This window comes from Phymastichus coffea, unplaced genomic scaffold (genome assembly GCF_024137745.1).
Source record: "Phymastichus coffea isolate CEN01 unplaced genomic scaffold, Cenicafe_Pcof_1.1 PCOF00038, whole genome shotgun sequence".
Classification (NCBI taxonomy): Eukaryota; Metazoa; Arthropoda; class Insecta; order Hymenoptera; family Eulophidae; genus Phymastichus; species Phymastichus coffea.
In genome coordinates this window covers 1,449,347-1,467,727 of record NW_026706849.1, presented here as the reverse complement: position 1 = coordinate 1,467,727, position 18,381 = coordinate 1,449,347, and the positions used below count along the sequence as shown (strand labels likewise).

At 32.0% G+C, this 18,381-nt stretch overlaps 1 protein-coding gene across 4 annotated transcripts in view; it reads left to right on the top strand.

Annotated features, from left to right (window-relative positions):
• LOC131663688 (CD151 antigen-like) overlaps positions 1–18,381 on the top strand; it is a 178,852-nt gene that overhangs the window by 156,859 nt on the left and 3,612 nt on the right. For all 4 annotated transcript variants that reach the window (XM_058934224.1, XM_058934223.1, XM_058934221.1 and 1 more), the window contains one exon: positions 16,478–16,651. In XM_058934224.1, the coding sequence (XP_058790207.1) occupies positions 16,478–16,651 (174 nt within the window). The remainder of the gene's footprint in view (positions 1–16,477; positions 16,652–18,381) is intronic.

The following is an 18,381-nucleotide window of genomic DNA, read 5'->3' as shown; positions in this document are numbered from 1 at the left end:
TCCCAACACAATTATTATTCACGCTTTGCCATTAGACATGATTGAATAACTTTAGAGATTTATTAAAAGATAATAGCGTGTGTTTTCGAATTAACGAGCATATGGACGCACGCAGTACTCAAGCAAAACTTTGAATAAACTATTTGAGTCATATAATCACAGATACTTTATTCAAACATACGCAAGTAATAAATCGATGAGAACAGTGATCATTGCATAATTTCACTTGCTAAAAGATATGTCACCAACCTAACAAAGATATACAACACCAGAATTAGAACTTTTGATTATTGTTTATAGTATTTCGAAGTTTCATGAGTACCTTGTTGGCCAATGTTTTGAAATCGTGACAAACTGCAAGGCGTTAGCGTTCTTAAACTCAACCTTATTTCACAAAGCCGAGACTAATTCAACAGTACTTATAATAGTGCATTGCCACGGTAAACGCAACGCAGTAGCAGATATTTTTAGTTACAATCCTGAATCAAGTTCTATAAACCAACGCACGACACTATTACAATTTCGTCCATTCTAACAATTACAGTTACCACAAATAAAAACAGATAAATCATCATTATTGTTTTTAATGCTCATTTTGATCATGACGATTTCATTCAAAAATATTAAAAACATTGGTATAAGTTAAAGCTAAGACGTAAATATTTCTTTAATTATCTAAAAAATAAACGTCACGACCACCTGCAATTGTACAAAGATGTATTGTTCATTGGATAAAAGGAAAGGGATATTTGGCGAATTACATTAGTATAGTGTCTGGTGATGTAAGACTTGAGTTGATAAAAGCAATGCACATGAAATTAGGACATCCCGATGTATATAAAATTGCAGCTTATCTCAAGCGTTATTATTATTGAAGGGCTATGATCAAAGATGTCAATAAATATGTTCTTAGCTGTGACTTATGTCAACACGTGAAGTACTTGATATTTGCGATAGACGGTCCATATTATCTAGTCCACGTTAACAAATCTTTGGATGTAGTTAAGATTTTTATGAATCATTCTCTCGTCGTGAAGGGGAAGTGAAAAACGCATTCGCAATATTGAACGCATGTTCCAATCTATATTTAATGAAAAGTGATATAAAAAACACTGCTTCAAAGAAAATAATTGACGAATTTATACCTGATTGTAGAAAATTTGAAAGAATTCTAAGTGACAATGGTAGGCACTTAACGAAAAATCGGTGGAAAATCAAACTTGCAAAGTTAGGCATAACGGTTATTTATAGCTCCATAAAGCACCCCCAATCCAATTCAATGGAAAGAGTCATGAGAGATTGACAGACTGTTTAGAACTTACTGTAAAGGTAAACACATAACTTATCTATTAAACATAAAAGAAATAGAAAAATTATTATACACAACAACACATTATAGTATAGGTTGTGCTCCAAATAAACTATACACTTTGATAAAGAAATACTTTTTGATCACAAAGAAAACGGAAGAAAGACTTTTATTTCGTATCAAAGCTCAGAAAACATAGAAAGTCAGCATTATACGTAAAAAGATCTAGCTTTATTAAAAGTAAATATCTGTCCAATTCTTTAAACAAAATAACATGGAAGTTTTTTCAATTATTTGAGGGAATTTTCACGTTGGCAAAAGTTTGAACTAAAATGCATTTTTCAACGCTATTTTTCACGCGTACTTGCCGTACGCTCGACCAAAAACCTGCGTTGAAAATCGCACTTTCCACACGTATCGAAAAATACGATACGGCACATGTTCAGGAAAGAGTTTCTCGTCTACAACAATCTACTTTCCCGCACTTGTATCGTAATGTACTATTCCCTCATTAGTATCATAATGTACCAGAAGACAAAGGTTACATCTATGAGTGTAATATCATGCGTATTTTTATCATTGATGAGCTTAAATTGAAGTATATAATGTAAATGAGAGTTAATTGAGACACGTAAAGCTCTGATCATCGGAGCGTTCTAAATATGTACAAATCCAATGTAAGATAGTCATTGCGTGTTGTATAGTTTATCTGAAGCTCAAAAGCAAAATACAATTGGGTGCACCGAATAGAAATAAGTGAACCGTTGGATAATTTTCGTAAATAATATATAATACGAAGATTCTTAGTTTATAAGTTATTTGCTGTAAGCGATGCCATGTATTATGTCTCATAAAAGGTTTTAAATTTTATATCAACGGAATTCTATAAGCGACGATATGTGTATGTTTGGAATATGAGTAAAGAATTATCAAGTCAAGTTTTTAATTCTCAATTTATATTAAGTTAAGTTTAGATTATAAGAAAATTTTTGTTTTTTAGTATTTATTCCTATCCACCAAGAAAGGGGAGTATCAATTAAAATGTAATTGCCACGTATTAATTATATTGTAATTGCAACGTATCGATGAAAAAAATTGAGCGATAACCGTTGAATTGACTCTCAATAGTCGATTAGCACAGCAATAATAGCAAAAACATCACGTGAGTCGCTGTTGTGTGGCAAGCAGCTAAGATTCGCGAGGAACTGGGTCTCTTTCTCTCTGTGTCCTTGATTCGGGTAACATCCCTTACTCACAACGCTTAACCGAATTCAATCTCAGGAACGACACTCAACGACGGGTCCTGCAAAAAACTTTGTTGCCTTGCTGCCTGGTTGAAGCTTGAAACAATGCCCTGATGTAGAAGAATAAAGGCTTCATCAAGTTATTACAAAACCATCGCAGTTTCAAACCTATCGGTCATGGATCCATCCTGACCAAATCCGAGTGATTAAGCCATCGATCAGCGCCGATGACGCTCTCAAGTAAGAAATCAGTCCTTAAGACTTTGTCTCTCTATTAATGCAGCGTCAATGTCAATTGTTTAATATTAATAATCAATTATTAATAATTGAGAAGCCAGAAATTTATTTGTAATTATCATTCGTGATTATTACTTTTTTATTTACTCTTTATTTTGATTATGATTCTGTCTATAGAGTATTTGAAAAAATATATTATAATTAATTAATTTTCCCGAGAGGTATGTTTCCAATGAAATAAAAACTGAGTACGTTTTTATATAAGACTTACATTATGTATGAATAATTGATGTTATGTAGTTTTCTAACTTTGACACTGTTGGTATTGAGAGTATGAAGCTCTTCACCAAACAATGAGGATGTTCCTTTAAGAGATCGGTATATCTTCTGCAAATTGCTTTAATTTTATTTTTAACGGTCGGTGTATTAACTTCTTTCATATATTTAATATATATGTCGATCACTAAGGGAGAACTAGATAAGTAAATAAAACTCATTGTTTATTATTATTGTTTGTTAATGACGTTTCATTAGCTATTTCGCTGACCTCATCAGAGTATTCGCCCAAGATCGAACTGTATATAAGCTAGAGAATGTATCTCATTGCCAGCCGAACTAAAAGTGTTTTTATCTCATCAATTTCACATTATTAATTATATTTCGACTAAATACTATGATGTAGTTTTTTTATAACTTGAAATATCTTTATGATTTGTTGCTAATATAAATGAATATATATGTTTCATTTACATTATTTTTATTTGAAATAATTTTATAATCTGTTAATCAAACACAAAAAGTTATGATCGATTCTCTGCATGAAAATGACAATATACATGATAATAACTAAACGTAAATAAAAACTAACGTAATATTATACTTGTATAAGAAACACATAATATTCTAGCGTTCTTAGGATTTTAACATAGTCAAGATCATAATTTTATCATTTTATATTAATTTTGAAACAATTTTTTGAGCAACCCACTCTATTACCATCATCTCCAAAACCTCGTTTTAAGATTTTTCTATAAAATAAGGATTTTGAGGTATTTAAAAATGTTTTTAAAAAATAAATCAGAGAATCATTAAAAGACTGACAAATACGATGGTTTATTTCAAAATTTTTTAAAAGTATTTTTTAATTTAAGTTTAGGTAGATTCTGCCGCTCTCTACAATGTCAGAATACATTGGTGAATCCATTGGTGTACTTTTGATTTATTCAGAAAGATTTTTGTAAGATAGAAATAAGCATTTTCATGTAATAATTTTTATTATTTATAATATCAAAGAATGAAATTCCGCATTTGTTTCTAATATTATTAATTCTATAATCTAAAATATCAAGTACTAAATTAAAAAGTACATTTTTCAATAATAGTACTACGTCCAATAAGATGAGTATATTAGCTTGTTTTTTAGCAAGTGTTTTCATAAATTTAATTGTTGATGTGTAATTTTTAAAGTTTTAAGCTACGTTTAAAATCATGATATAATATATTTTCTGAATTATACTATTAACTAAAGAAATAATAAGACAGAAATATGCTCCTATCTAATGTATTTGTACCAAACATAATCTTGTGCTAAGGTTGTATCAGATTCCGTTTAAATTTGTCATTATATATTTGAAATTTTGGTTTAAAGAGATTTTAGAGAAAGTTTTTTAATTATTGCATATGGTGTTAGTCCATTGAGTAAGTCTTCCATCTTATAACGTAATCATTTCAATATACATATCGTTTTATTTATCTTATCTACATTTGTAAACATAACATCTGGGTTATCGCCTATAAAATTTTGATTTTCTTGTTTGTGCAGTTTTCTTGATAATTCCTATGTACCTTACTATTAACTTCCTAAGAAAATAATAATCGGACACGTGTAATACAGTATTGCAATTGCAATATCATTCAACAGTATGTATTGATGCTGACTGTAGAATTGTTGGTTGCTTATTTTACAAGTTGTCGTTAATTTTCATATATTAACTTGTTCTAGTACGTTCCATTCTATTTTTTATGATAAAGTTTTTATGAGATTAACGAATCTGTTAACGAAACGTCAAAATGTTTTTTCGTTCTTTCTTTGCCTTCATTGATCAAGAACATTGTCAACGAAGATAAATAATGGCAGGTGATAACAGCATTCAAACAAAATAGTACATCTACCTTGTACTATTCATACCTAGCTTTTTTATCAGCGTGGTATCCATTCACATATCAGTCAACATATGCCTCGATTATACGAGTTTTTGATAAATCACTTTTAATCACCAGCCCATTATTGAAACAGCTATTTATTCACATTTACATGCACACTAATCTGAATCATAATTAAAAACGCAACATTTACCTTATTATATAATGAAGTACATACAGTAAAACTAGATTCGTTATCCAACTTTAAAATTATCTTTTTATATGTTTGTCAAGAGCAGCTTTCAACTTTCAATGATACAGGAAAATTCATTTTAAATGAGAAGATTAAAAAAGAATCTAACTATGAATTTGCATTTGGTTCTAATAGTATTAATTAAATGATCCAAAACTGATTCAAATATTAAGTACTAAATTGAGAAATACATTTGTAAATAATGATACTACATCCAATGAGATAAGTATGTTATCTTGTTCTAATTACTATACATCAGCAAGTATTAAATTAAACAAATGATAAATTACATTAGATAGTGTTGCCTAACACAAATCTTATCTAGTTAGATTTTTTAAAATAATCTTTCGATGAAATAATAAGTAAATACTTTCATTTAAATAAAAATAAAAATATTCGGCTCTTCGAAATGAGTACCGTGTAAAAAATCTCCGTTCGTTCGTGCTGTTGTAATTATGAAATTTAATTTTGTTCAGGAAGGAGTAGAAATCCAGAATTTTTTTAATTATATCGAATCTACACAGTAGTAGCAAGCAACAGCCGAGGTATATATATGTATACAACAACCTATTATTATGTTTATAAGAAAAAAGTATAATTGCGCTCATCATTTCATTTGCTGAGAGAGAGCTTGGCTTATTATTGCGAACCATCCAGTTGAATTATCCGAACTAAACGTAATTGGCATTGAATTTTTTTTTAGCAAGCGAGCAGAAGAACCGAGTTAAGCCGAGCGAAAAAATTCATTTCAACAAAAAGTTCGTTATGGCAAAGCGTATTTACGTACAAATCATCGCTAAATATTACTCCATTCTCTCCACTCCTTTGTCGAATTTCCATTTACAACAAGTGCAAACACCTCGGTATAAGCTTGTCGAACTGCTGGGATCTAAGTATAGACGAAGGAAAGAGAGAAAGAGAGAGAGAGAGAGAGACAGAGCGAGAATCGAAACTTTTTTTGCATACATTACACTTTATTCGCGCGTGAGAGCGAGGGAGAAAGAGCGCAGAAGTCTCATTTACATCATTCTGCTCCGTTTGAAGCGAAGCGCAGCGCGCGTAATTTTCTTCTCTCGCTCTCGTAATTCGCCTCCTCCCTCGCGAAAATACAAATTACAGTCGTTGTTCCTTGACTCTCGCGACGCGATAGCCATTATCAGCCTTGAACGTTTAAATACGTACGTTCCCTTTCATCCACACGTTAATAGGATTTTTTTTTCATTTTCTTACTCGGACTTTATTCGTTTACTTTTCCAATGCGCAAATATTCTGTCTGATATTTCTTGCATTAGTGGTCATACTTGTTTTTTCGTTCTTTATTTTATCAAATACTGGTAACGTTCAGCGCACTTTGCACGCTTATCACTTGTTCATTGTAATATTTAGTTTGACGCTTGAGTCAAGTATCAAAACTTTCACAGGCAAAATTAAAAATTTGAAATATACACAAACATAAAAGAGATCTACTATATAAAAAAACTACCATCTGTCGATATTAATTAACAGATACATATTCAATTAAGTAATGAAATTCAAGTTCAGTAATATTTTCAGATATAATAACAGCAGTTTGTGAGTATCTTGGCTTGATTTGAGTCGTAGACTAATTTGGCTTCCAATTTTCTTGTTGTAAATAAACTGAACTATCAGCTGTATTTGACAATGGCATTATCTTTACTTTTCTCATCTTTTTGTTATTTCAACTATTTGGACGTGTTTATCTATAGATAAATTATGTTACTAAAATTACTTTAATAAAACAGTTACAGTTGATTCGGCGCAATACTTATCTTAATAAATTAAAAGAATTCATGTTTATCAATCAATAAAACTGTCAATTTTTAACTGTACAAATACAGCTGCTGTGGCAAATTTGCTGTTTCGTTTACATTTATAAAGTTTTTTTAAAATAATTTATCGAACCAATTAATGTATGAATGAGCCAAAATTGCTTCATAGTATTTTATAAAAGTAATCAATCTATTTATAATTTTCCTCATGATTGATCTGTTTATTCGACTAAACTTTATAGCGAAGATTTTTAGTTAATTTATATCAAAAATATATCAATGCAAAATGCTGTGAACAATTAATTAGCGCTGAGCTGTTGTGCTAATCTGCTAATACCGTACAGTATGTCAACATATAACAGCAACTCATGTGATCATCTTTCAACTAATCAGATCACAAATAAACTTGCTTCACTTTCTGATGCATCTCCTTTTACTAAGGATAATCGACTTTTGTAGCTACATCTTAGATATGACTAAACAATTTAAAAGACTTTCATAAAGATATTTTACATGGCTGTAAACATTCATATTCACATGAAAATGCAGCTCTAATTGAAAGTGAGTGTATGATATGATAAAAATGAAGTAACACTCCTAATCTTTTATGTGACAAATTATTTGCAGATTCCCCTCACTGACTCATAAAATCATTTTGAGATACTAGTATTAGTTTCAATTCTAAACTCATATTAGAAATTCTTCAGTCTAATTGTTACGTTGATTCAAAGGGAATATAGTCTGAAATTTAATGTTTTAAAATGGATGTTGGAAACGAGGTTGTCATTATAACTGGCGTAACTGCTTAAACTGGATTGCCTACAGTACAAGTTTACCTGAAAAATGGAGCTGCAGTAAATAGTATTTATTTTTACATTTGTATTCTAATAATAAAAATAAGGTTATTTTAGTTTTCTTATTGAATGTAATATGGGGTTTTAAATAAACCACTTTGAAAAAGACGAAAAATAAGTTCAATATTAGTATATACATATTTGATATAGGTCGTTGTAATAATTGATACCATAGTTACTAGAAATCGAAATGTATCCCGATTGCATCAAATTACTGAAAACTAAGGAATATATCGTGCATCATTTATGATATTACGATGAAATTGGTAAAAAACAAAATGGAGTTAATATTCTAGTGCTGGTATATTAAATGACGTTTCGGTAGATTCGACAATTGTGATAAATTTGATAATAGTACATTCTGAATGTATGCCAGTCATGTATGTAGAAGTGATACAAGGGACAAAATTATATTTACGTTAACTCGGCTTCAAGTTTTTGTTTAAATACAGATAGAGATAAGTTATGTTAAAAACAAACTTGATCAATCGACAAAATATTCTTTATTCTTTAAGAAGGAAGTTAAGTGTTTAAACACATTAGTTTAGTCGCAAAAGAACGAATGGGCAAGCAATTTATAATGCAAAGAAGTTTGGTGTTTATTATATCTTTTTTACTGACGTTCAAGTTGTTGTGATTCGCTCAGGTATAACGCACAGTGATTTTATAAAAGTGAACTACCGGAGTGAAGGAAGCTTGAATTTTCTTCAAAATAAATTTTTGTTATATTTAAACAATAGCTCTATTATCAGGCGATTCTAATAGTGATACATGCCAATAATTTCAATTCGAAATTCGAAATAATATTCGTATTTTATGTATTATTTTGTAGAAAATGTTGCGGAAGCAATTGTTTAAATGATGAAAGAAACCGAAGCTGGAGGCGTTTGGTAGTGAGTGTTATATATGCGACACCATGAAAGTTTACTTTATAGCTCTACCTTTATAGTAGATTTAAGATAAAACTCACATCTATAGAATACGCTATTTTCTCTCTCGCCATATAAAATCCCACGGATATAAATGGTTATGATACAGAAGCCTGATTTCGCATTTTTATAAAGCAATTTTCATCTTTGAATAGTTATCAAAGCTTTAACATTATTTTCACCACGGTTTCACTTAGAAACATCAATAAAATTACAGAGTCTTTTTATTCTCCAATAAATCTTAAATACTTCTTTGAAAAAATTGTTAAATAAAATTATTCTTCTGTCTGCCATTATTCGTTAAATCAGTTCTATTTACGTCTTATTTTTTTCAATTGAAATCAATGACATACCACGTAAGCCAGAGATAATTTATGTCGCATATGTGTAAATCGTAAATTATCATGATGTGTAAACAGACAGCGCCTCAAAATAATTAGGTTAAAAGAACTTATGGAAAAAAACTTTATAAAATTAGTTGATCGTGATTTGTAGAAAAATTCATAGATGGAAATGATATTTTCATCGAAATGTCCCACGGCTACGGTGAAACCAAGTACATATTGAAATGCAGAAGGTTTCTCGAAGCTACAAGTAAATTACTAGATTCACGGATATCACACTGTTTTTAATATATGTTATTATAAAATAACACACTATCATTGTGGAAATCACGGGTTTTAGCATGTATATGTCGTAAAAAACAAGTATTTTTTCAGGCATTAAGCCTCGGGCATTAAAAAACAATACGTTAGAAAATAGCGTAACGCACAATAATAAAATATTCATCTATTTGCGTGATTTTATGAGTCATTTTGGTAAATTCCCAAGTATTAAGCAAAATGACGAGCGTTGTCTGCGTAAATAGAATTATCTCGTTGATTTCGATTCTAGTATGAAACCTTATTTACAAACTTTCAGATATTCTATAATATTCATAAGACATGAGTAATTTGCAATACGGCAATTAGCTCTGAAGAAGTTTTACGAGGTATAAGATGCCAAATCTACATTCATAATGTGTTGTCAATTAAATTTGAGTATTAAAGACATTATTATTTGTGCTTTATATACAAGAGAACAAACTATTGCTGAAAATCAGGAAAACTGTTATCAGCGACAAGCAGATAGTACACAGAAAATGATTAATGTTCTTAAAGATAAATTTCTAGCATTTGTAACTGATGATTGTATCACATTATCAGTTCCGGCAGTAGATCGAGGTCTATTAAATTCAAATTCTACATTCGATGTGATATTAGAAATTCCCGAGGATCTTTTTTACGTAGAAACAAAAAATGACATTATTAAGGGATGGCATCCGCGTATTGTACATTTATGCCTTCTCATTGTAAACCATTTTTGAAAATGGGAGTTGAAATCAACTGGCAAGAGATATTTCAATTTTGCTATGGCGGAACCATGTTAGGCATTTACTTAATGCTCGGCAATTAAGCAAAGTGTCTGATCAACCAGGCAATTCGATTTTTATGTGTGCATTACATTATTTGCCGACGTTCTGCTTAATCCCCGAGCATACAGCAAAGTGCCTGTAAATTCTTGTTGCCTACGACATATATAAAGACAGAGTTCTGTTGCGGACTAGCAGTTGTGAAATTCTTCTTGCCGGTTTTGATATAATTTATCAGTTTGCTTATAGTTTGCTTGTAGAAGAGACGTCCACTGCTTCTCCACTAGTATTTGATCAAACAATTTGATCAAACAAAGCGAAATAGACACTTTCATTAATATTTATAAAAATGTTTAAGACATATACCTGTTTTTTCATTATTGGCAAGTACTCAATTTAAAGCATTTTCCTTATTATTCGTATATTTAAGTTACGAATGAAAATATAAGCAATATACTTGATTATGACTCCTCAATGATATGAGCATCAACAAATAATTTACTCAAAATTATAATTTTTTTAATCACAATCTATCCATTCTAACATTCAATGTATTGTACATCATTCTATGTTAATTCAATATAATGTCGAATTCCAATAAAGTCTTTAATTATCAGTTTTATATATAATTTCGAACTTAAGTTACAATCAATTATTTTAGTACAATTTGCAATAAAGTGAAACGCTCTTACTTAAACATACGAATTTAAATTTAACTATTAGATTAATTTTTCAAATTTATTTGTATTTAGCGTTTCTTTTGGGCGTTGTTTTATGTAAAAATGCGACAGAAGATCAGGCTTCTTGTGTCTGTAGAGTTCAAAGAATAAATGCACCAATTTGTGGACAGGACGGAATAACTTACGTAAATACAAGTAAATTACGGTGCAAGAACAGATGTGATAACACAAGTAAGTTTAGTAATTATTTACAACATTTCAGAAAATATTTTTTATATTGCATTTAAGAGAAAATGTACTCGTCTTTTTAAAAAAAGCTAAATGCAGTATAGAGGATACGCTTCTATCGCACGGCAAAATCAAATATATCGAATTACACACGTCACGTATGTTGCTCCTATTTGAAATACAATGACTCAAAATTACATACCGGGTATCCATGTACAATTGGTGACAATGTATTTAAATGGAAGCAACACGCATAATGTCTGTAATTTTATATACTTGGTTTGTCGTGTCGGATAAGGTGGGATAGGTACCTCACTTCCGAAACACATATCTTGATGAAAAAAAAAACGCATTAACATGGGACTTATATGGCGTTGAAGTTTAACACATCATGCATCATTTAATTTGTTAATGGTTCATCTCGACTAATTAGGAAAATTGTGGTAACAATCAGAAAAGGAAAAAAGTACATTATCCGCGTCGAAAAATTTCCATTGATTAAGCCTTAAAACAATTTTTTTTAATGGTATATTTATTATTAGAAATTTATAACATAAACTTCTAACAATATTTTATGATCTGCAATTCAGAGCAATTGTTATCTCATAAACAGTATAATCGTGAAAAATATTGTTTTGCTAAAAAGTACGGGACTAATACATTTCTATACTAGTGCGAGAATAGTAGATTACAACCCAAAGCCACAAAAGTATTGACAAGTCAATAGTGTGTATAAATTGACATTTAAGGAGAAGCCGAGGGTGTCAAGCACGCGCTCTGAGCTTATTAATATCGTACACGCGATGCGTATACTATTTTCAAGTTATTTTTGTCACGAGAAACTTCGCACAGCTGCCATTTTGTAAGAAAAGTTTGAAAGACCGGGAAAGAAATTCAGCTTATAATTCAAAAGTCTTTCTAAAGTAATTGTGGTGGAAATAAAAAATTTCAATTAATTTATATATAAATGACAATCTCGAAAAAAAAATTATCTCCTTAATAGCTTATTTGATTTTTTTCGGATTTAACGCAAAATATGGAAAAGACTTACAAGCTTTTCAATTCATCATAAATACACACAGAGGAATAATCCAAATTTTAAGGCACCCTTAATTTTGGTTTATCTCATTTTCGATTTTCAAGTTTTACACGAGCTTAAATTTTTGTTTTTGAATTTTCTAGTAGATGTACTTAATGTTTTTTCTACTCAAAAATAGGCATTTCACGAATAAAAAAAATATTGAACCAACATAGGTGTGATTCACAAAAAAGATTTTATGCGCATTTTAGTTTGACAACTTGTTGTATAAAGTAATGAAAAATTATTCATTATTATTAGAGAGATACTCTGAAAATTTTCTATCAACGCTACGACGTAATTTTTTTCTATATTTAATTTAAGATTTCAGGTAGAGCTACTAAAAGTTTCAAGTAGCTATGTATGAAGATGTTTAAATCATACAAATGTCGTATAATTCTTAGCATGTGATAATCACTGATTTTTAGTATTTGAGGTCATTTTTTTCACGTACGCTCGTTTTTTTCAATCCAACATAGAAATTGAACGACAATACATTTTTATTTATTTGGACATAATTTAACATTATTTTTAAAATAAAACACTTGAGAACAAAATAAACCTATAGGATTGTTTTAATATTTTTATGATTAATTTCTTAAAAATGCAAAGCAGTTGTTTCAGGAAAACTGAAATATAAGCATTTTAAACTTTTCTATCAAAATGGGTCGTTATGTGAAGTTACTTGAATCTAAATTAGCTTGAGAATGCGTGTTTTTTTTTCCTTCCGACTGCCGCCATTACAGTTTTGCTAATTAGTCGAGAAAAAATGCTGATGAATCAATCAATACGCAAGATTCGATGCTTCAACTTTACGTAAGTTCCATTTTCATGCCATTATGTTTGTAAAGATAGATACTTCAAAGATGAGGTTCCTAACTTTTCTTAATCGGTAATAGGTTACTACATTTCTAATTCTATACCGATTTTGTTACAGATATTTTAATGGCATATCGTGGTCGCTGCGGAGAAAAAATTGAAAGAAGTGATATATACTCCTCTATAGATTACAGTTAATCATTTGTCTAATTTCTCTCACAATAAAAAATAAATTTAATCATACTCTAATAAAATAATTTTTATCGACCATAGACTCAATTTGAATTATTCCTATTGATGTACAAGAGTTTTTCTGGTAATTAATTAAAAAAGTTTTCCCCCTTAGGATCTTTTCGATCTATTCCCCTTATAAAAATGTCATGACCGGATATTTTGAAACAAAGATAAACGCTATCTAATTGGCTCGTGCAGTGCGCATGTTTCTGTTTGAATCTGACCTAATCTAATTAAAAACAGTTTCATTAAAATTATGCTAATTTTGATTTTTGTTTAAATATAAATATACAAAATCATTTTAATATTTTTAATTAAAATTATTCGCATATACGTAAATTATATTTTATTCAAAATATTAATTATTTAAATCAAATTTAGTTTTGAAAAAAATTCGTTGTCCTCCATTCTGATTATTATTAGAAAGCAGAAAATCAAAAAGCTATATACCCCTCTACATTAATTGCAATCTCTGACAAAAGTCCTGAAAATTGTGAGAAAGCCAGGGGTGTTGTTTGCTTTTAAAAAAAAGGAGTTTAGGCATCAGTTTTGTATAACTTTATATTGTTAAGATGTATTTCCTTTCATTTTCAAACAAAGATAGTTTCCAGTTAAATTAGCCTTTGTGATCGTAATAAATAAAGTGCAAGGTCAAACTTTTGATGAAGTTGACATAGATCTACGAAGAAATGTTTTTAATCACGAACAGCCTTATGTAGCCATTTCTCATATTCGATCTTGGCATCCCCTCCTAATTTATTTTGGTGGTCATCAAAGAGAAAATACAAATGTTGAAAATTATGTTTATAAAAAACTACATTCATGATTATTAAATTTTTCAAAGGATCTCGCACCAATCTTGTGGAAAATGGATCTCGTTCAAATTTGCTGTAACTTCAGTAAGTTATTCATCTTGGGGTTTTGATCAAAAGCTCTCACGAGTGCAATGTCTAAAAACTTATAGTTAGCGAGATGAAATAGGGTCAAAGTCATGGTTTGTGGCTAGCCCCCGTATATCAGTTAATGTGTGCGTCAATGGCTCTTAGATGGACGCCCTGTTTGTTCCTAATGTGATCTTAATGAAACCAGCTTGAAAGTTGGGTGATTAATACTCCTCAGAGGGTGGATTAGGGTAACTTATACTTAAGATTACGCCACCATGAGTATAGGGACGACAACATAAGTGTCGATTCATATACCCTTTTAGTTTACGCTGTTTTGTGCTTTGATAAAAGCTCTTTGCATCCTTGCAGAAACTATTTCACCTCCTTCTACTAAAGAAGCACAATCATATTCCATAAAGAAACATAATGAAACTCGGGAGTTAAGTCCAATTAACCCTGTAAAGGTTTCTTAAACTCGTAAGAGCTGAGCCTATCTATAGGTGAAGGCTTGTGCATGGGAAGAACTAGGGGTGTGTATATAAAATGTATAATGGTTTTCGGGTCCCAAAAAACCGTATACATATATATATATACACATATACATACATACATACATACACACACATATGTATATATGCCCTAAAATGACCCTTTGGGAGGTAATCACCCAACTTTCAAGCTGATTTCATTAAAAGAGATACATATTAACTGATAGAATATCATGACTTTGACCCTATTTCATCTCCCTAACTATAAGTTTTTAGACTTTGCGCTCATGAGAGCTTTTGATCAGAGCCCCAAGAGAAATTACTTACTGAAGTTACAGGAAAATTTGACCGGGATCCATTTTCCATAAGATTCGTACGGGCTCTTTTATTCTGTTAATTATTTTACAAACGTACAATTTCTTTCTTTGACAAAATATTTCATAACAATAATGAAATAATCAATCAATAATTATTAATCGTGTTTAATTTTCTTATCGTGCCTATGGACAATAAAAATGTAGGTTAGTGCATGCGCTGTTCAAATTCTAGTAATTTAAAAATTGGCTAACATTTTGGAGACGTTTTGTATCAACCTTTTCAATACTGAGAAGAAGAAACAAACTTATATATTGATTAATTTGTTTTTTAATACATGGAAGTAATTACAAATTAAATTTATAAGATTTATTTGATAAGCAAAGACAAATACGCAATATGGAATAATACCTATATTAAAATGAAACCTAATTTTGCACAACAAGCACTTTTGTTACAAATTAACTGGTCAAATTCACGTACACTGTTTACGCTATTTCTAACAAAAATCGTCAGATGTATGAACCAATTCTAAGTGAATTTGCAAATTTGAAAACGGAATTTTAATCTCGAAACGAAAATTAACATATTAAAAAGGAAGAAGGAAAGATATGTGTAATAGAGCGAAATAGAAAATATAAAAATTAGTTAGAGCGTCAACCAGAATATAACCCGGGCAACATAACATACATTGTACGTACACAACCGATTTTACTTTTGGACAATCCATGCGGTTCTGTGTCACCTGCTGAGAGCGGAGCATCATCCTTTTATGGAGGTGTGCGGAAAAATCATATATGCACCACGGCATTAGGCAAGCCACGCACTGTGTGAAACGCCGACCGTGCGAAGCAAATGTACTTTCCATAGCAGTCCATGCGCTTCTTGCTAGGAGGGCGTATAGTCAATACTTTATGCGCAGTGCGTGGTATATTGCAATATGTGTGACTGAAGTAGTCCATTATTACACGGCGTGATATTCGAGTGAAAGGTATCGTACAACGTTTTCATAGTACCGATTCTTAAATCGACATATACGGTTCATCTATGCGTGATTTAAGATATGAGGCAGTTATGCACTGTGAAGTTGGGGCATCAGCGCTAGCGAGCTTAATGATTTCAAGCCACGCAGTGGTATGGATGATATTTTCGACGCTCCGGGGGCAAAGCGCGACATTCAAAAGTGTTTACTCAAAATCGAACTTGGTACAAGTCGTAACAAGTAGATTTTTGTTTCGTGTGCCTTACCACACTCGTTTCATTCGGACGCAAACGCCACATGAATCAGGAATATACATTGTATCGAGTCATTCTGGCAAGAGAAATTTCGTTAGAAGCGGAATTCTTCTTGCTGCAACATTATTGGCTCAGAAAAAAGAAACCTTTCGCTCTAAGAGGACGTGTTTTCTTAGTGCTCTTTTTCATAGTGTAATATCATCACTTCAATACTCATGTATTCTTAATACGTTAATAATTACGTATAACTAATTTATTAACATCCTACAGGATAATCCCTCTTCTTACCAATAATCTTTCATGGTTTTGCAAAAATTAATACATTATTTCTTAATTTTTGTTTCAGTACATTTTCGTGGTTATGGGTGTCTTCGTGTTGGAAGCGGGAGTTGGCGCAATGGCCCGCTTATACGAGGAACAGGTGGGACCAGAGCTCAGGATGAATTTGAATCGCACTTTTCTCGAGACTTATTCATTGAAGTCCAGAGAAACTGCTGCTATTGATCAAATGCAGCTCGAAGTAAGGGAAGAATTTTACTAAAATTTGTTGCGCTCCGACGGTTTCTTCGGGAATTTTTCTAGACATAATTATTGTAAGAGAAAATTTGTAGAAAATACAATATACTTATAAGATATATTCATCGTATCATTCTAATTATTGATTATTGGAGTGTTATACGATCATTATATACGGCTACTCGATAGCAAAGTATTACAATTAAAGCCAATTTCTCAGTGACGAACGACAAAGAAAAACCTTCTTCGATCGAGCCGATGCCGGGTGCAATTACCTACATAAGATCTATCGGCCAGGGAGTAGCTATAGATAGAGCAGCAAAGTCTCTTGATATAGCCTGTTCGTCGCTGCCGACAAATTTCTCAAAGTAAGAAGGTCCGCAAGGCGATGGCTGAGGAGAAGCCAGCCGCGCCACACGGTACACGCTTGGATCGTTGGTGGAGTGTCGCGGTAATGGGCTTTTCGCCCATCCCCCTCCCCGTCCTTTCTCGCGCGCTCTCTCTCTCTCTCTCTTGCACTACGCGGCTTCTTTATCGCTGTAGGAGTCGCATATAAAAGTCTCCACGAGACTACTGCCATCCGTTACGCTGTACGATATCGCTAGCGCGCGCGTGCACTTACTTTCTCTCTTTCTCCCGTCTTGTTTTATTTACGCTGCAGTCGCAATTGTACACGGCTGCTACGGGGCACAGAGGCAACGACGTTGCGGATATTTTATTTATGGATGTATTTCGCGTACTTGTCGCCATTTCTCGGGAGGTGCCGTTCACGATTGTCTCATCTCGATAAGCTGCCGCTCCCATAAGTTTATATATATATATATATATATATATTCTGGAATCACATACGACTTCTGTTTTAACTGCAACTTGAGATTTCTAAGGGGACATTTATTTTAGAAACAATCGTGAAATCGGATATGAGAAAATGTTTGTGAATCAATCGAGATTTCCTTTACCCAATCTGAAATGTGTGTTCAAATTTGTAAGGCATTGCAGCATCAACGTGCATTTTGAATACATTTTTCGCGTTCCTGGCCATAACGTGAGAAATCTCGCGCTGAAAAAAATATCGCACAGAAACGCTCGCGAGAAAAAGCACCGTTGGGTATTGAACATATCGATTCAGAACGCGTGCGCTGCTCCGCGGCATCATCACGTCTTTCATAGGATTGCGTTCTCGCGTGAGATCCCTTCAAATGCCGCGTAATACGTTTCTTCTGATAAACACGAAGTTCCGCCATTCTGGAAAAAAAAAGCATATTCACGCTTTCGAACGGTAATGGCTCGAGCGTTTCGCATGTCTCGAAAGAAACTATCGCTTCGATTGTTCAAATGCGTGTCAACTGATTCAGTATTCCGTGATTGTTTATACTACGAATTCAAAACTCCTTGAAAAAAAAGCCTTTTTTTCACTTTACCTTGCCCTTTTGTTGTTGCCTGATGCTGCCCGCTACTCTCACTGATGTGTGCCACACCGAATACACGTCCAAGCGCGCGCACGTGCACGCGCACGTTTATTCGCGCTTTGAAGTGATAGGGAGGCTCAAGAGACTAAAAAAAAAGTAAAAGCAGAAAAGTTTCAGCGCCTCCATTACCTTTGCCGTCACCATCCTTCTATATATGTATGCTTTTAGTCGGCAAAGTTTTCTTTTTATCTTTCGTCGTTGTTACTTCATTTTTTTTGTGCAAGCGATGCTACCTGCTGCTCACTATAACGAAGTTTAGGTTGCT